Here is a 19,866-nt window from a genome sequence, read left to right on the forward strand (position 1 = left end):
GTTATGCACATCTGTCCCCCAGCTTGCCACTCCGCCCCCAGATATGCCTTATACCCCCCTATATGCCACTCCGCCCCCAGATATGCCTTATACCCCCCTATATGCCACTCTGCCCCCCTAGACTTACCAATGCATCCGCAGACTTGCCCCCCGTGCTCCAGACTCCCTGGTGTCTGGTGGAGGCAGCTGGTAGGTCATGTCACGCCGGCGCTCCATCACAGAAGCCCCAGCGGAAGTGCCGGGCAGCAGCGGAGGTTGTCTATCGCACATCGCGCAGAAGTTCACCGGCTGCCAGAGAGGAGGATACAGGTCTCCTGCAGCGCTGCGGGGGATCTGGATCTTAGTCTTAAAGTTAGCCCTCTATTTGAAGTCGGATTATAAGACGACCTTTAATATAAGACATCTTATATTCGAGAACTTATATACGGAACTGTGTGTCCCTATCTGTGCGTCTAGCAATAGGATTCCTAGATTGGAACCTTTGCACTTTATGAACTGAAGGCAGGACTGTTTTTAATGGGACATTTTATTGTCCCCAACAGACCCATTAGAGAGGAACACATATTAAAGTACTCTGTAATCACTTTTAATATGCATTCTTTAAAAATGTAAAGGAAGCCCTTATCTAAGGTAGAAGCTGCAGCCTGGCTTGGGTTTGACACGCTGACAGGGGGTAAGTACAGTACATCGCATATCTGCAGGGGACATAGCTGGCGTGGGGAAAGTGACAAATGCAAACGGGAGGGGGGGATTCTGCACGGGACATCATGGACTTTTAATGAGACCTCTATGCATTAAAGTGCGTATGATGACGGGACGGGATGACGCTCATGTTCTTGCAGTAGGGGTGATATAAGCAACAGGAATATTTTCTCCCATCTCGTGCATTTGGTATTATAACTAGCATGGTGGAGAAATCACAAACTAGAATATCCACTATGAGTTGCAAGACATTGGCATGTAAAGGCACGTTAGTTATGTAATTTCTGTGTGATTACTCCGCAGTATAAAACCCATGTATGCCACAGATTTATGGGCTTTCGTTACTAGCGATCGCCACCCTCTCTTCTTTTTCTCTTTTCTAACTTGTTTTTAACTGCTGCCGATTCAGAGAGTTCTCGTTTTTTATAGTTAAGTAAAGGCAGCTCTTGGGGTTTATTCACTAAACTTGAATCTTGATTCTAATGCGACCGATTTGATTCACCGAGAGCAGAACGTCTGAGGGCTCCGGTGCTGCGCTCCGTAGGGCATTGCATTGTAGCAGAGCAGGTTGGATCTGATGGCTCTGCACACCCCCTCGATGCGATTGGTCAGTTACGTGTGTGTGTGACGTGGGGGAGGTGTACACAGAAGCTGCCCCGAGACATCTGCCCCACTCCACTCGCCCACAGAGCATACCTGTGTGCATCAGCATCACTTTCTACACCGCAGCCAAGACCTGACGAGACGCCGGCGACAGGACTCTACATTCTGGGACATTAACCCCGCTAATGATATCAGATCCAAGGACCTCACGCCCTGCTCAGCAGTCTGCAGAGAATCCCCCGTGCGCCCACAGGTACAGAATAACGATCGTCAGATACAATGTATTTACCAGCCCATTCACAAAATACACTTACTTTACTGAGAGGGTGCACGTTTACATTCCTTCACTGTATTAGCATCTACCACTGACGCTGGGAGGCTGTTCCATTTATCTACAACCCTCTCAGTAAAGTAAAACGCCCTTACATTACCTTTCTGAACCTCTAGTTTTAGATTATAACAACTCGTACTAACATTTCACATCTCCTCTCTCCGCAAAAGAAGAAACGCGAGGATTTCAGAGTAAATAGAATAGTTTCCCCAGGGCAGGATTCCCATCTTTTATACCCAAGTCTAAAAGGCTTTTAAGAAAAGCAAAGTAAAAGTGGTGGAGTTTAGCGGTGGGTTTTCATCTATTTACGATTCAGAGGTTAGTAGTCGGAAGTTAGAAATTCAGATCTGGATTTTCTTCCAGGGATAGATATTTATCTTTTATCTCAAATGCTTCACACAATCTGATGGAGAACTAGTATTTCCAGGGATAATTGTATCTCCGGGAAAAGAATCCGGTCTGATCGGAAAGAATGGGTTACTTAACAATATTATCCCAAAAATCCATTTAAATCTGTGCAGAATTCCCTGTTGTTGTTTTTTTTTAGGAATATATATATTTTTTTAATGTTTGGGTAGGTTTTTAATAGCGAGATCACCAGTGCCCTTAAATGTAATTTTGGAGAAGCGTATGAATTAACTTTTGACCATGCGCAGCCAATACTACAAACCACACAATTGAATAAATATATAACAATTTGCCAGACCAGCTGAAACAATGCTTGTCGGCTTGATTCAGTTCTTACGCCCTTTTCCAGTCTGTTCACTAAACCCACAAAGCATTCCCTAAATGTCTGGCAAATGACTGCATGCGCGATGTACTGGCCGCTAGGTAAAGGGCCACCAGTTTTCACATGCATGCTATGTTCTTTCTATAGACGCCCGAAAGATGGAGGAGGGGGTCACCGATTTCATGGAGTTATCGGACTTCCAGTACGATGAGTGAGTAACGCATGCGCTTTGATACACACCAGTGACAATACACAATGTAATTCATACACAGTTACACAGCGAGGGTTCTACAGGAGAAATATTACAATCGTCCTGACCATTGGGTCTCAAACAGCCCTAAATGACCTCAAGTGTCCCAAGTTGTATAAAGATCCTCGCGTGAACACAAGATATAGATTTACTAAGCTGGGGAGTGAAAATGCTGATGAATTAGCCGGTAATCGAGCCTTCAGAGGATAACGCAGGTCTTTTTACTCTCTTATTATTGTAAGATTTGTAACGCTACCACCAGAATTATAGATACCTAGAAATCTGAAGACAATGGCATCTCCGACCATAAAACCTTAGCTGGGATCTCATTTACTGGGATTATTATTATTTTATCATATATAACATATGTTCTACACCGGTTGTCAATTTTAATGCGTATGTTGTATTCGAGCGTGTATAGGTATTCGAGTATAACCTTTTAGCCGCAAACCTTTTATTGATGTTTCTTCTTTGAGAACAGTGAAAAACACACTGAAAACGAGAAAGGTTCATAAATGAAAAAAGGCAGACCGTGACCACTTATGGCTGAAACCAAAACCTGGCGGTTACATCAGAATGTAGATCAGATTGGGGTTTGCAGGAAAGTTGAAGTTTGAAGTCATCGGTTTGATAATATATTATGAAATAGCAACCTCTAGGAGCTTCTCCTGCAGTATGGGGTTCGCTTGCCTTACAGAAACGAAAACGGTTATGACGAGCTCCTGCAATAGCTGCAAAAAGGACCACAGAACCCCACTAAAAATGTGCCAAGAAAAAGAGTCCTGCGCTAAATATAAGTGAAATAGTGAGTGAAAAAATTATTATTTAATTAATAATAAAATATACAAATGTATCCATCAAGATATAATAAGCAACATATAAATTATTACATCGATTAATAAATAATTGAATAAATAAAATTCAATAAAAAAAACTTCCAAGAATTCACACAGATTTAAAGCTTCCGTTCCATCTACTCTGATGAATGTAACACTTTTTTTTTTTAACCAAACTGCAGCATTAAAAATATCATTTCTGCTACTAGTGACTACCCAAACCCGAGAAATACCCCAAAAAATTGCCTCTCGTATTTTTTTTTTTTTTAATCAGAAACACATCATTGTGACTCATAGGCTGTTATAGAAACTAACAAGGTGTGTTCAATTTTATTGAAATTTTTTACGCAAATAAACCTTCAAAGGAAAAAATCTAATTTACATATCTGCCGAGGTTTGTTTGCTCTGCAGTATACAGGAGAGGAATCCATGCTTTGTCTGAGTGGAACAGCACCTTTAACCGCACACAATGCAGGGCCAAAGGCTCGCTGAGACTGGACCTTCATACTGAAACTGCAACTCCTGCAAACTCCTGGTTTAGTAAAATTAACCCCTTAGGATCAGGCGGTAAAGAATCAGTCTGCGTCTACATCAGACGCTGAATCTGACTCTACTAGCCCACAGGGCATGACTGGGGAGGAAAAACCGCCCCGGTACTTTAAGGCCAGTGGCTTCTTACGCTAGTCAGTGGCCGCCCAGTCCATGTCTGCCGACCTGGGTTTATGGTGTCCTCATAGCTGCTATTATAGCTAGAGGAGCATATTTTGATTATTGCTTTATAGTCATTTAATGAGTTTATTTTGGATAAATGTAGAATTTATTTGCAATTCATTAGCAACCCTGTAGGCAACTGCATTATTTTGGGGGAAATCACCCCAAAGACTCCTTGGGAGATTTTTTTTTAATATAAAATGACTCCTGGAAGGGTATTATCCTGTAACAGACCCCGGTGACGGGCGTCTACAGTCTATGGTGCCGCGGATTGCAGGCGGCTAATAATTGGGGTTCGGTCGATTGTGTAACGCACCGTAGGGACTTGAGTGATGTCGCTATGGAAACTTCCACTGCATTAACATGTTGGAGTTTTCCATATGTATGTCGTGAACGTGTGATAAACGTGTATATTTCTGTAAAGTGAGTTTTGACATTTCTGATGATCCGCATCGAAGGATAAGCGTCTTTTTAACGTTTTTCACACGTAGCTGTTATTGCCTCTTGTAGCCAAGGTCTGTGAATGACGTGTCCAGCCGACTAGTCTGAACTGCCTATGGTTGGTTTTTTAATGGCCAAGTGAACGTGGCTTCTAGATGGGAGATTGTCACTTAGGCTAAGCAGAGCGCCGTCTTCTGTAAACATATGCGTCTTAACACCGGTTTGGGCAAAATTCCAAGGGGTAAAAAGTCACTTTCAAGAATGTGTTTACTAACTGATGTGTGTTATGTAGCGCTATCAAAGGCTACATTCATTCACAAAGATACAGTCTTTATAACCGCATCGACACACAAGAAAGCTTTATTTGGCAGTGAACACATCAGCACATGATCGAATACAAAATATACACACACACATATATATATATATATATATATATATATATATTAAATACACAATGACGTACACATCAAATGCACAAACTAATTCATATTTGTCAAAGTGCATAGGAACAACTGGAATTTCAACCAAAAAAACCATTATATATATATATAGATATATATATATATATATCTATATATATATATAATGTGTGTGTGTTTGGTCGATGATTATGGCATAGGAAACAATGACATCACATAAGCTTATGAGGTCTCTTCTTCAGATGAGTTGTAGTATCAACGTTAAAGAAACGCTCTTCCATCTTCTCTTAGAGCAATAAAACGATATCCACTTTTCTTATTATGTGTGTAACAAACCATCTAATGTGTTTTAAGAAAGTCGAGGTTTCCTAGGTGCAGCTTGGACTTTGCTGAGGATGATTGGGGTTATAATTCAATAGCACCTAGGGGGCTTAGCCTTGTCCTCAAGTGACCCATCACACTCTCACTTCCATGCACCTTGTACACAAGCCCTCGAACCCTGTAACTGCGTTCCCATTACAATGATTTTTTTTCATTTCCCGACATCACATGACGGAGTATATGATTGCGTAACTCTTGGGTGTGCAGTGGACCTCGTGTTCTGCGCGTCCAGGTAGTCGCTCACCTGTGAGCAGATTCCCACGCCCCCTGGTGGCCCGGACTGGCAGAAGTTCCAGTATCAGGCGGTCAGAACAGGTTGCGTGTGACCGATCACAGAATGTCACCCGGCAGCTTCTGTCCCCAGATAAGATCAGAACATGCAGACAGACTGTCCTAAAATACAATGTGTGGTTTGGTTCCGGAATCCCGTTTTAGCCCCAGAAGCGTACCCCCGCGCGTGTCTGCATCTGTCAGCAAATGATTACCCAATTATTTACAACGCACCTGTATTTTCCAGCCATTCACTTCTGATGCAACCGTAATGACTTCTTCTGCCCTTTAGATTTCATTACTATCTCGCCCCGTTCTACACCCTTCCTATATACACCCCTTTCTTTCATTCCCTTATCATAATGCTTTGTGACAGTCTGCTGAAATATTATCACCTGTTTGCCATGCTACAGGGATTACGTATAAAGAGCAGTTATGGTTCAAAGTGGTGCTGTTCCCATAGTAACCACTGGGATGTTCGTGCTGGTTGCCCATAGCTCTGCAGCATCTCTTTCTCTCCTGTAACGTTTCTTTGCTCTTTTATCATTTTCTATAATTTTAGATTATTTCCACAGTCCGACTCCCCCCTCCTTTCTTTTCTCCTCCTTAATGTCTGGCTCACGATTCAGCCCACTGGGACAAGCTGGATTTGTCTGGGTAATGGGACACACAGGGACCTTTACACATATATGTAGAAATACCATAAAGAACATTGTGTGCTGAATACGAACGCACGTGTTACGTGTGAGAAGGGAGTCTGACATGGAACATGTCATTCTAACATGAATGTAGATTGCAGAACCTCCATCATGGTGTTTATTCCTCAATGCCAAACTTGCACAAATAGACCAAGGATGTGATAAATAATAGGGCAAAGAAAAACAACACCCATGGCTGAACCTGATCATTAACCCTGGCAGATGTCAACAACTCCCAACAGCTCCTCTGAGAAGCTCAGCTTGGGGACAATTTCCACCATGACACTAAAGACCCAACTTGGCATACTTAAGATGTATATGAGAATCACAGTAGCCCCCTGTGTAAGACACCTTTTGCCCCATAGCTTATCTTCTCATCCTATTATCCAAAATAACCTTACAAAATAGCTCACAAACAATTCTATTGGATGCGTCCGCCATTGAGGATCCAAGGTGTGATCGTCCTCTACTTTCATAAAAACCCATCAGCGTCTACATAGCGTGTAAGAGTGGCTCGGTAAAGTGGGCTGTTATACCGAAGCCAAATGTCGGGCAGGATGATGCAGGAGAACAGTTTGTTCCAAAACCTTAACTGCTGTGTTCACTTTGCTGTAACCGTCTAATTGAGACGCCCAGAAGGCGATGGCTGGAGTGGCCAAAAGGTTGCAGGTTACATGTAACAATAAAAAAAAAATAAAGTTGTTTATGAAAGGTATAGGTAAAAAAACTATGAATAAACTCACTCACAAGCCTACAATAAGCAGAGCCTGGAGGTATCTTAATTGATTGCCAACTCTTCAGCCTCTGGAGAAAGATTAAAGACACTCATAGTGTAAACCTAGACTATTCTGATAGAAAGTGTAATCATAAAGGTTTCCGTAGAGAAATCTATTTCCAATGGAGAATAAACACACGTGGGGGGGTTCCTGCTGCTGTGAGATTCGGTGATATTCCTTCCGCTGGATGCAAAGTGCTAAACATGGAGAAGCTGACAGTCAATGCATACTTTGTATAAGGTGAATTATCCTCACTCCAAGTCAAATACTACTCAGGAAAAGGAACTCGGGACTGTATTGTGTATGTATATATTTATATATAATATATATATATCATAACATTATGACCACTGGCAGGCATCCATGGAGGTCCCACCTCGCAACTTACAGGACTTAAATTATCTGCTGCTAACGTCTTGGTGCCGGATCCCACAGCACACCTTCAGAGGTCTAATGGAGTTCATGCCTCGACGGGTCAGGGCTGTTTTGGTGATAAAAGAGGGACCTACACAATATAAGACAGGTGGTGATAATGTTATGGCTGATCAGTGTATGTATATACGGTATATATATATATATATATATATATATATTAACCCCCGACCAATGTAAGTTTATAAGCCTGGATCTAGGAAGCAGTTAGATCTGCACTTTGTATTAATTGATTTATTTAGTTCCACGGGTCAATGTATCTGCTTCTAGAATGAAGTTGGTATATGGCTGAAGATTCTGGAGCTTTCTTTTAGTCTGGAGAAAATGATCACTATATGGGAGTTCTTGTCTGGAAGATCAAGGGCTTATTTATTTATGGGTTAAGCAGCACCATGGCTTCCCAAACAAGTGTGAGAGCCGCTTGTTAACTTGGTGCGGCCGGTAGGGTGATTTCAGGAGCAGCTATCTCCGTATGTTAATCATTGCAGGATTTATTTTATGGGTAACTAAAGGTTAATACAATGTGAGAATATAAACATGCATGGGTTAGGCCATCCCGCATGTAAGCAAAGACCATGGATAAGGTCTGAGTCTTTACAGCAGGATATATATAGGTATACTATATGGGTCTTATTTGCTGCCAAATTCTATAATGCTCTGTTTCTAACTAAATATGGCGCTGCTATTAGTAATACCCCCACTAAAGTCTTTTTAGATTGTGTGCCCTAAAAACCTTAGGCTACCCCCTTATTCTCCTGCTTTAACCCTTTGTCTTTCACCTGGTATGTCTCTAATCTGCTTGTCTCCATACCCTGCTGATTTCAAAGGGCTAACTTTGGTGCCCTCTTGGCTAGCTTAATTGAAATTGTTAAGACAAAGCGTGAAACATCTGCGTTCTACATGCCATCGCACACTCACTAACATTTCCTTCCTGGATTCCGGGACAGAGGGGCCGGGGCCACACACTCCGCGTGACCCTGCAGCATTGAGCTCTAGGCTGCACGGTACGGATACTGGGTAGTGTGGAGATCCCTTACAAGCATACAGGCTGCTTGTGTCTTAGACATACTCAGCTAAAATGCAACGCTGCTCGCATTTGATGGGACAGGACCCAAGAAAATGGGACTGTCCTGGGAAATGCGAGACTTTTATCCGACCAATTGAGTGGTAACCCTATAAATTCCTAGGCCTCACTTGGAAACGTAGCTGCAGAGGCCACATCCCAAATGGACTTTCCCTAGGAGGTCAGATGAAAGTTACTGCAACAGCCATCATTCTAATCCGGCCATCTAAACGACCAACAACCTCTACAGATCACCCGCACCGTATCAACTCATCCCCATCCAAGCTGTCCTCTCCTACTGTCTCACATTCCCCTCAACCACCGACTAGATTGTAAGCTCACAAGAGCAGCACCCCCTTCTTTTGTACCAGTTTGTTAGTGTGTGTGACCTTACATTATCCCACTAATTGTAACAGAGCTACGGAATCTTATGAATAAATGTAATGTTATGTAGAGTGTAACCTCTTTACCTAATGTATCGTTTGGGTAATATACAAACCGATACATTTAAGTCTGCCAGTTATAGTTTAGCCAGACCCTTTGACTGTATGGACTGTAAGAAGCACTGCATATATATACATATATATATAAACATATAATAATAAAATATATATCTACATATATATATATAAACATATAATAATAAAATGTATCGTATTGTAAAGTGTATATTGAGATGGATAGTTGTAACACTGAAAGGGGCCTGCAGGTGGCGCTCAAGACTTTACCTCCCAGTTTAATATGCCTCCCCCTCCCATTGAGGGCACACAAGATGCACACACCTCCTTGCTGGAAATCAGGAGTCGCAACCTGCACCCATCATTGCTGTATACACATTCGCATAGACCCAGACATATCCACGCTACACACTGCCAGCCGTACGATGACACCTAGAAGCAGCTGCAGCTCCTTGCACATTACATGCACGCGATAGAATATCATGCTCAGATACTCAACCATACCACGTGATTCGCACCGTCACGAGCAGAATACATAATATACACTCATACCCACAGCCATAGCATTGCAACACAGATTGCATAATTAACAGCCAGGCATTTATGAGTATCGGCACACGCTTAGATACGTGTCGCCGAGGACACCTCTGCATTGAAACACACATACATGAACCTACACATATGCATACAGATTGATACACTTATAATCATACATAGAAAACATGGCCAGGTATCCTCAAACAGACATATAGAGAAATACAGACACAGCCGTACAGTCGCATAGTGCGACGTGTCGAGGGACACGCAGACAGGCAGTTCCTCGTGTATTCATTGGCGTGCATAGAAACACGCACACTTTACCTTGTGGCCTTCGTTTTCAGATGTGAAGAGAAGATGCATGGGTGACGTCACCATGGCTGCCATGTATGGGACAAGGCCTATCTGGGGCTGGGGTATAGTGTCGCTTGGTTGCGTGGTTGTCGTTGATGGAATGGGGTGGCTGTAGGTCGTGTATGGCTCTGCTCGAACTGTTACGTTGATTGGGGTGTTGTATTTTAATGACCGTGGCTTGGTCCATTGTGATGGGGTGCAGGCTTATTGTTGGGTGCCTTTCCTTTTATCCCTGCAATGTTTGCCTCTTTTTGGTGGGTCAAACGGAATTCTCGTTGTATGTTTAGATGCCCTCATGGGTTGTGTCTTTCCACCAGCGCTACTGTTTTTCCAAGTGGAGGATCTTTGGGTGTTGTTTGGGTGGTCTCGGCACACCCGTGGCTGGGGAAATCAGTCCTATGCTTGGATGAGCCCGTAAAATGATTGGGGAGACCATTCTTGATGGCCGACTGGGCTAGTTGTGTTCTGATCTCGTTATGATGTCTTGGTGGGTTCTTAGTGGTATTAATTTATCATCTGGTTGTATTCAGCAGATGATAGCACAATTGAGTTTATGTCTGGGTCCAAATGTTCTTAAAGACCAGCAGGCAGACTAGTAGGTATAAAAAAAGTAATCTTAAAAAGGTGATCTTCTCCCCATGGCAATCTTGGGAAGGTACCTGTTTTGTCGAACCATTCCTTTGGTTGTTATGCTATGACGTTTGTGCGTTATCCTTAATGACTAGATGTCCCCTTAGTAAACCGAGCCCTAGAGCTAGAGGGTTTCCTTTCCCTTCCAATGGGAATGAGGTTCCACCTCAAAAAAAATTATTTTATTATTGTTATTATTTTAATCAGTGCAAACCAAAATGAAGCAGCTGTGGGGCAAAAAAATTACATTTTTAAATGACCGTATACTAAACTGATGTAATTTGTCTGTTAATTGCCCCAAACATGATTCCTTGTTGTGTCTTGAAGTGCAAGAACTTCACAGTTTTGAATTTTAACCATTTTTTCGGGGTTTGCATTCGGAGAGGTGGGCCTGGAACGTACCCCGTAACATTCTTGGTTGCTAGGAGGTAGTTTAGGAACATATTCTGTTGCTATGGTGACAAAGAAGGGTCTTAAGCTACAAGCTGAAATGTTCCTCTGTGTGTATGAGATATATTTATATTTATATACAGTATATAATGGCATGTAAATGTGTATGCACTGGGCGCATGTCTGTATCCTATTTCTAAGGCATATATGTTTATGTACTTACACGCATTTTGGTTTCTGTTTAATATGACGTTTCCTCACTCGTTCTATGCCGTTGCGGCTGAACTTTGTTTTCTGATCATATGACTTTCTAAGTCTGCTGCATTCTTAGGGTGAACAGCGGCTCATTAAATATTAACGGGATATCTGACACTTTGTTCTGGGAAACGGGCCTAATGTGGGAAATTGAATATGATGTGTCCATAACTGATATGTTAAAGCAGACTCAGGGTTTGCCCCCTGAATCACGAGGTGTCACGATAATGTTTTGAGGGTCACACAATCTGGGGATGACTCTTTCACGTGCTACTCTGATTTAATGATGTCTCTACATCCTAGCTGGTGCTTTACTCACAGACATCCCACTCTGAAATCCCTGCTTGAATACAGGTGACTTAATTCAGATGATCTTTCCTTCCTGACGAGTCATGGTTTTCAAAACTGTTCATAGAACTATTCTGATTTCACGATTGTGATTGTGTGTGATTGCGTAGAAGTAATAGGTCAGGCTCCATGCTCTTGTATACATAACCTTAGTAACATAGTGATGCTGTACATGATTTATATTCTTTTTCCATAAAAAGTGACAGGTGGCATGATGCTCTATGGTATATGTGAAGTCAGTCTAGCAGGATATATAGAATAGCCTCACATTCTCTCCCTCGTGATCTCTGCGTCACTGGAGAGGAGCTCTGAGATCTGGCATCATCTCCCAGAATTCAGCTCCTCTCAGTGATTTAGAAAACCGAGTCTGAGGGTGAGCAAGGACTGCAAATCATAAAAACATCAGAGCCAAAGGAGTCATATACAGGGTTGGAAACAGTCAGGTCTAAGCAGAGGTCGGACACGGGGTTAAATATCAGACAATAATCAGAACAGTTAGTTCAGGAGCAACGCAACAAAGTGAGGCTTGGTGACTTGAGTGCAAATAAAGACCATTTGGCCCATTTTACCCTATTTTTCCTGATAAAAGGGCTAACATCCATATGAAGTATTGGATAATATTTTATTTCAGGATAAAACATTTGTGTGGCTGCTATTAAAGAGTCCCGGATCTGAAACTCGAGCTCCATCGAGCTTATGTTAGTCCAGTCCCACCCATCTCCCTCTAGATTGTAAGCTCCTTTGAGCAGGGCATTCCTTGCCTTTTCTTTCTATGTCCGAATTGTTATCTGATGCACTGCCTGTTACGTCCTGTTTGCCTGATGTTCAAATCTGCAAAGTATGGCAGCACCCTAAAAATCAATATATAATAATAATAATATAGTCCCTGAGATGCAGAAACAGAAGAATACCATGGTGTTTCTCGTCTGTTTGCATTGAGCTACATCTGTGTCCCTCTCTTCATTATTTCATTTTCCTCTAGTTGCCTCCACTTGTAATGCCCTCCTCACTTTCCTCTCCATATCTCTTCTTGTTCTCTCCTCATTTCACATCCCATGCACATTTGCACCTACTCTTCCTCTTCGTCTCTCCGTTCATCAGATCACAGCTTCTGGACACTGATATGGATTATGAGCGCCCCAATGTTGAGACCATAAAATGCGTAGTGGTTGGAGACAACGCAGTGGGGAAAACACGTTTGATCTGCGCACGGGCATGCAATGCCACCCTGACCCAGTACCAGCTCCTTGCCACCCACGTCCCAACTGTCTGGGCTATAGATCAGTACAGAGTATGTCAAGAGGTGAGTGCTGATCTGCACATAAATTGAGATTATATGTCTGTCTGTGCATATGTACATATTCCCATTACAAAATACAAAGGCTTATGGGCATTATCTTATTGGTTACTGAGTTGATAAGACTTTTTTTTAAATCCTGCTCCAGGTGTTAGAGAGATCCCGTGATGTGGTTGATGATGTCAGCGTCTCGCTGCGACTTTGGGACACATTTGGTGACCATCATAAAGACAGAAGATTTGCTTATGGAAGGTGGGTGAGAGAGAATAGTGACTTTTTAATTTTCCCATCCACAATGGAATTACAGGGACACGAAGGGCTGTAGGATACGAACAACCAAAAAAGTGCAATAAACACCGGGTATGTGATTTTAAAGTGTCAAATGCTTTATGATGGAAGGCAGCTCCTACTGACAAGTAAGCCTTTAATCTTATTCCCACAGGAGTCTGTTTTTCACACAGTTAGGGCAGACTTACTATTCACGATAAAGACTGTAACATTGAGAGATGAAGATGATGGAAAGTGTACATCGCAGGTACCCGCAAAATCAGCAACTGGGCTTAGCTCCTTCCGCAATACAGTTTGTTATTTACTGTCCCTTTAATGGTTAATTTGTTTCTTCTGAGTATAGGTAGCTTATGCAGCAGTCTGCACATGCTGTCTAGAATACATACTTCTCATAAAATGAATGGAAAGAGCCCAGTTTGCTTCCTTCTCCTGCTTGTGTCTCCCTTGCTTCGCTAAAATCTTCTGTGCTGTCCCCATTCCAGGTCAGATGTGGTGGTTCTTTGCTTTTCCATTGCCAACCCCAACTCCCTCCAGCACGTCCAGACTATGTGGTACCCAGAGATCAAGCATTTCTGCCCTCGAGCCCCAGTCATACTGGTTGGATGTCAGCTGGACCTACGCTATGCGGATCTGGAAGCTGTGAATCGTGCTCGGCGTCCACTTGCCAGGTTCTCTCTCCTTGTTTTTGAATGCAATTTTGTTAATATTTTTTATATATTTTGTAGTTTAGTTTAATAATATAGATAATGTATTAATCTATTGCATTACTTTGCTCTTTTACCAGAAGAACTAATCTCCCTACATACCAATAAACACATTATGCCATTGCTACCTTAAAACAACATCATAAGCTTTTTTAATTCAAATATCTAATAGATTCAATTAGGATTAAGGGGAAACATTTAATTGTCACCATACTATGATCTAACAGATAGTTGTGCTTGGTTCCAGGCCTATTCGCCCCCAGGAGATCCTGCCACCAGAAAAAGGGCGTGAGGTAGCCAAGGATCTTGGCATCCCATACTATGAGACCAGTGTGGTGGCTCAGTGTGGCATCAAGGAAGTCTTTGATAATGCCATCCGTTCAGCGCTCATATCTCGCCGCCACCTCCAGTTTTGGAAATCACATCTACGTAGTGTGCGTAGACCTCTCCCACAGGCTCCCTTCTTGCCCCCTCGACCTCCACCTCCTGTTATTATTGTGCCTGACCCGCCAGCCCAGAGTGAGGACCATGCTGCCCGACTCTTGGAAGAGGCGTCCTGTGCTGATGTGGTACTAGTAGTTCAAGAGAGGATCCGGATTTATGCGCATCGCATCTACCTCTCCACTGCCTCCTCCAAGTTCTGTGACCTATTCCTTATGGAGGATGGGGACCTCCCTGTCCAAATCAGGGACCCCCTGCTGCGAGCCGCCAGCTTCGATGCTTGTGAGGGCCCAGGGGAAACAGAGAGTGGAGGCATGCGAACGTCAGCCAGTGATGGGACTTTGGGGAGAGAGGGTAGTCGAGACCTCTCTGGGTGGAGCAGGGCCTTTGAAAGCATCCGCAGTGGAGTAATGGAAGAACCCCCAGGATACAGGGCTCGAAGGGTGGCAGTGGTAAAGATGGACAGTTCAGTGAGGCCTGGGCCATTCAGGGCAGTGTTGAAGTATCTGTACACTGGGCATTTGGATGAGAGGGAGCCTGAGCTCATGGAGGTGGCCCACATTGCAGAACTTTTGGAGGTTTTTGATCTACGTATGATGGTGGCTAACATCTTGAACCGAGAGGCCTTCATGAACCAAGAGATCACTAGAGCGTTTCATGTCAGAAGGAGCAACCGCATTAAGGAGTGTCTGGCAAAGGGCACATTTTCTGGTGAGGACCAATGACATAAGGCCATACCAATATACAGAAAAGGGAGGGAAATGTGTTATCTTTGTATTCCCCACTCACCACTCTCTCTCCTCTCTTCTCTCCATTAGATGTCACCTTTGTGCTGGATGATGGAAGTATAAATGCTCACAAACCTCTCCTTATTTCCGGCTGTGATTGGATGGCAGCTATGTTTGGGGGCCCTTTCCTGGAGAGCAGTACAAGTGAGGTAAGGGTTAGAGCCATAAATCGTGGACGATAACTAAAATATTGAAATGCCAGAACAGGAAAGTATCCATGGATGGGTCCAAGAGAAGATGGAGTCTTTTGTCCTTGGCCTTTTATTGGGCCAACATAGAAGGTCTCTTCTTCAGATGAAAAGATAGATCCCTAAATGTAACATATTCATATGAAATGAAACACGAGTCAGGAAGGCAGATTGATTCAAAACGCACAGGACAGACAAAGCGATACTACGAAGGAAATGATGTTGAAGGGGTCAGCTTGGTGGCTGAAATATCACTGCAAATGAGTCTCTGCAGAGGGTAGTATGCCAACAGTGGATCAGTAGTTGGACTAATATCAGTTATATTAAAAGAGATGCAGCCGAAAAGCATGAAGTCCTGAGATTCTGAGCATGTGCTAACTATATCCATTCATTTTTCTGCTGTACTCTCATTACCCTTCTGAATATGCCCCAACAGGTGGTGGTACCATACACCTCGAGAAGCAGCATGCGTGCCGTGCTGGAGTACCTGTACACCGGGCAGTTCAGTGCCAGGCCAGACCTTGAGCCGCTGGACCTCATCATACTGGCAAACAGGCTTTGTCTGCCACACCTTGTGGCCCTAACAGGTAAAACGAGTTCTTTTATCACCCTGAGGAAGAGATATTGTAAAGTTAACTCTAGCAAGAAAATGATGTGGGGCAACCAAGTATAGAAATCTGGTGGCCTTTGTTGTAACAGAAACAACTTTTTTTGTTCTGTCAGAAAACTTTTTGAGAAATATTCTAACCCAATGACAAACATTTTTTTGTAGGGTTGAAATATTTTGGTATTTTAGACTGTTTTTTTTCCTAAATAACCTTATGTGACCACGGATGAAATATACCGTATATTGTTTAATCTTGAATGTTTTTTCTATTTGAGGGTTTCACAACCAAGTCCTCATCTGCTCCAACTCCCCACTTAGTCGATACTTTGATTTTTTTGTTAATGTGATCTCCTTCCTTCTTTCTTTTATTAATGAGAGTCCTTCACATGTCCCATCACAATGGCGTGGGCCTTATCTGCCATAGTGGGAGTAGCTGATATAAACCCGCGCTTTACGTCTAGGGTCCCTGGCAATATGGTTTACCCTGTTGCATGACACATCCATACAAGTCAATTAATATGCCCCCTGCTGTAATTAATGATTGAGGGTACAACGTTTGCTTTATGACTCTTGGTGTTTAGAGTTGAAATCAATTTTTTCCCTGTCAAGAAAAAGTTATTCAGCTCTGATCTGGACCCAATATACATATGTATAGGTATATGAGCGCCACCCGAGTCTTTGATTTCTGTTTAAAAACCATGCAGAAGCCAAGTCATAAAATTAACTCCTACGGTACTTTTAAGCAGTCACATGATCTGCTCATCTAGCTCCTCGATTATTAACATTATTTCCCACCTATTGATAATTGTCATTGTGTGGCTATTGTGTTAGGAAGTAATAAGTTGACGCAGTGTGGATGTAGCGTATAATATGTGATTACGATGTTACAGAACAGCACACCGTCTCCGTCATGCTGGACGCCTCGCTGAATAACAAAGACATAGACGGGGAGGCCCTCATGTTGCTGGAGGCTGCGCAGGTATCTCAACCTTTGGACTTTACCTTGTTATTGCCCTTCTACATAACCCCAGATATCAGGACTGGCTCCCCATTATTCAATTCTCTCTCATGGATTAGCGGTCATGCCCTAGTATCAGATTTCAAATGCTAATTCATGGATTAGGAGGCACTCACACCAATCATATGTAAAGACTGATTCCTAAAGTCTGATACAAGGACCGTTGGATATTGTGTTTGACCATTCCCTGCTGCTGGAGCTCTCGTGACGCTCTTTAAATGTTCATGGTGTCCCTCTTTGCATTGGGGCAGTCTGCACAATTTTAATTACATTTCTAAGTTTAGATTTCCTTTTTGATCGGCCGCAGATCCACGTTGGTTTTCTTCCGGCGTTGTGTCTGCGTTTCCTTCTGAAAGCAATAATCGCAGTGCTTTCCCTCGGAGAGGATGCATCTGGCCGAGAACTATGGAAACTGACTCATGCTGCCTGCTACACGCAGATAACGCGGCAATAAGTAGGAAGCCCATTGTGCCCCATCTCCGAGTTATAACAGTTTAATGGGCCGTCCAGCCATCACATGCACGTCCGTATATATGAAAGCTGAGCGTCCCTTTCAAATTATACCCCTTTGCAAGTGCACAGAAACATTGAGCAGGTACCCCCACCGTATTTGCCCCCTTTCCTGGCTCTCCGCTTCAAGACTCGAAGATGTGTTTGGAGTAAGAGCTGAGTGTGCCTTTAAGAAATCAAAAAGGCTCTGTTTTAATTGTTTCTGGTTTTATATTTTTCCCACTTTACTACATCCTCATTTGTGACCCCTGTATTACCTCTATTAGTCTATTTATATTTTCTTAGATGATTTTGGAGCACGGGTGGCATTTAAACACACAGCTTGTCATTTATAATAGTGGGATTTGGTAACCTATTTTGTAATATGTAAAAACTATAGGTTCAGAAGCTTTAGTTTCAGCCCCAATCTCACCCATTCTGAACATAAGACACACTTCAGGATCAAGTAAAGCCCGAGCTCTTGTAGCAAGTATGAAAATGGGTATGGTGTATGGGCCAAATGGCTCTTCTCTCCTGATAACACCTATCTTACTCTGTGTTTGTGTTGCTGCAGTGTACAAAGCCTGTAAGCAGTTACAAAAATGTTTTATTAGTTGGAAGATCAGTCTAGGAAGTTTGCCAGCTCCGTGAGGGACGTTATTGTTATTGTTAGCTCCTGTATGGAGATGCCTGAAAGAAGCAGGACACCAACAGGAGAAGACAGAGTTTCTAACACTGCCACTCGTTCATGGAAATGACTCGGAAACCGCCATATGCTCTGTCGTTAGATCATCGACAACTGACTGAATCCTGCTGGTTTAAAGGTGCGGATATTATATGACGAGCTCAGCAATTAATATGCGTCTGTGTCTTCTAGTTTCATGGCGCCCATCAGCTGGCAGCATGGTGTATGCATCATATCTCCACCAACTACAATCGGGCGTGCAGGAAATTTCCCCGGGACATCAAAACCGTGTCTCCAGGTTAGTGGTATCAGCTATGACCAGCCTCCATAACAAACCTGAACTTCACATACCTCTTCGTGTGATTTATAGTTTTGGCCACCTCTCCACCCTTTAAGTAAGGACGTCCATCGTTATTAAAGCCTTAATCTTCGTAAGCCATGCTCTGTGACACCTTGTATTAACGTACATAGTACATAAATGTACAGGTATGATTCCAACTAAAGCAACACACGTGTTGGCATGTATCATTATTTGCTCCGTCACATGCTTTCTGCTTATATGTACCCTTTGGTATTTTGCACAGAGATCCAGCAGGCACTGGAGGCCCAGCGGTGGCCTCCCGTCTGGTACCTGAAGGAAGAGGATCACTTCCAAAGAGCACAGAGAGAGCGAGAAAAAGAGGCCGCCCTGCACCACAAGAGGCAGCCCAAGAGGCGATGGCTGTTCTGGAACAGTTCTGGCGCAGGTTCTCCAGCCTCACCTACTGCCCCCTCGTCTGCCGTCGGCTGAGAACCCGTTCCCTGTCGTGTAAAATGCTCCCCCCAACAGCTATCACTGCATCCCCAGATTATGGAAGGGTCTGCTTTGTGTCTTGAGTGTGTGATTGTATGAATCCAGGCTGCATTAATCACTGCAGATCAGATCTCCAAGAAGGAGCCTTTTTTTGCCACGATAAACAGGTGCTTTTGTCCAAAAAAAAGTTTATCGGTCTCAAGGAGGCCACCCTGTCGCTGGATGCTTAATCCTCATAGCAATTACTATGAAATCTAAAATAGAGGAGCACTTCTTATTCAAATATTAGACACCAATCTTTAAACTGGACACCTGTATGAAAACTGCCATTTTTCTTTTCTACCTTGAAAAAGCACATGATGCTTTGCAGGACGCTTCATAGGTTTCACAATGACCAGGACCATTGGGCCCAGTAAGCCTGATCCGCCACGTAGCGTTTGATAAGACAGGAATAAAAGAATTCATACTTTAAAAATAGGAAATAATTAAACGTGCCCCCGTTTCTGAACAAAGCTCTTTAGATAAACTGCATTTGGAGGACTGGCTCAAGAGTCAATCCTTCTGCTTCCAGGTTGGTTTCAGAGCAGTGGGTGGCCATGACATTACCATCTCTGGGGAGAAGGTCCCAAAACTCTATATTTAAATACTTTTGTTTGGAAACAAGGAAGATCTATGTGCTTTCGTTCTTGATCTTAACCTAGGCAGATATCTTAATATTAAATGCATACCCTTAAGAAGGACTGAATTGGGAAAAGTTATGAAAAGCTGTGTAAAGATTGCAAGAGTTTTTGTACAGAATCGCAAGGAAATTCTTGGTGTTCCCATACAGTTTATGCCAAGTAAAATCTTATCATATATATATGTTTGTGTTTTAGAAAATGGTAATGTAGCAAAATAATTTTTATGCTTTACTGTTTGAAATAAATTAAATATTATATTCCAGTAGAATA

The 19,866-nt window shown here is 42.8% G+C and overlaps 1 protein-coding gene across 3 annotated transcripts; it reads left to right on the top strand.

Moving 5' to 3' along the window:
* The first annotated feature begins 1,395 nt into the window (after positions 1-1,395).
* On the top strand, positions 1,396-19,139 carry RHOBTB2 (Rho related BTB domain containing 2). Of its 3 annotated transcripts, XM_053463042.1 has the most exons (11): positions 1,396-1,558; positions 2,514-2,577; positions 12,720-12,921; positions 13,064-13,167; positions 13,686-13,871; positions 14,155-15,059; positions 15,167-15,285; positions 15,761-15,911; positions 16,822-16,910; positions 18,316-18,421; positions 18,708-19,139. In XM_053463042.1, exons 2-11 carry the CDS (start codon positions 2,525-2,527, stop codon positions 18,911-18,913), a joined length of 2,121 nt encoding a protein of 706 aa, XP_053319017.1. In that variant the 5' UTR covers positions 1,396-1,558; positions 2,514-2,524; the 3' UTR covers positions 18,914-19,139. The 3 variants fall into 3 exon arrangements, with proteins under 3 accessions (XP_053319017.1, XP_053319018.1, XP_053319016.1); XM_053463043.1 differs by lacking the exons at positions 1,396-1,558; positions 2,514-2,577 and adding an exon at positions 9,576-10,028; XM_053463041.1 differs by lacking the exons at positions 1,396-1,558; positions 2,514-2,577 and having other exon boundaries at positions 12,194-12,921.
* Positions 19,140-19,866: the final 727 nt, after the last annotated feature.

This window comes from Spea bombifrons, chromosome 4 (assembly GCF_027358695.1).
Source record: "Spea bombifrons isolate aSpeBom1 chromosome 4, aSpeBom1.2.pri, whole genome shotgun sequence".
NCBI lineage: Eukaryota > Metazoa > Chordata > Amphibia > Anura > Pelobatidae > Spea > Spea bombifrons.

Excerpts from the sequence above, each read along its gene's own strand:
- RHOBTB2 (XM_053463041.1), top strand. The coding sequence starts at position 12,616 with ATGCCCTCCTCACTTTCCTCTCCATATCTCTTCTTGTTCTCTCCTCAT. Across the intron at positions 13,168-13,685 it reads AGAAGATTTGCTTATGGAAG|GTCAGATGTGGTGGTTCTTT; the intron begins GTGGGTGAGAGA and ends TCCCCATTCCAG. Across the intron at positions 15,286-15,760 it reads TGGAGAGCAGTACAAGTGAG|GTGGTGGTACCATACACCTC; the intron begins GTAAGGGTTAGA and ends ATGCCCCAACAG.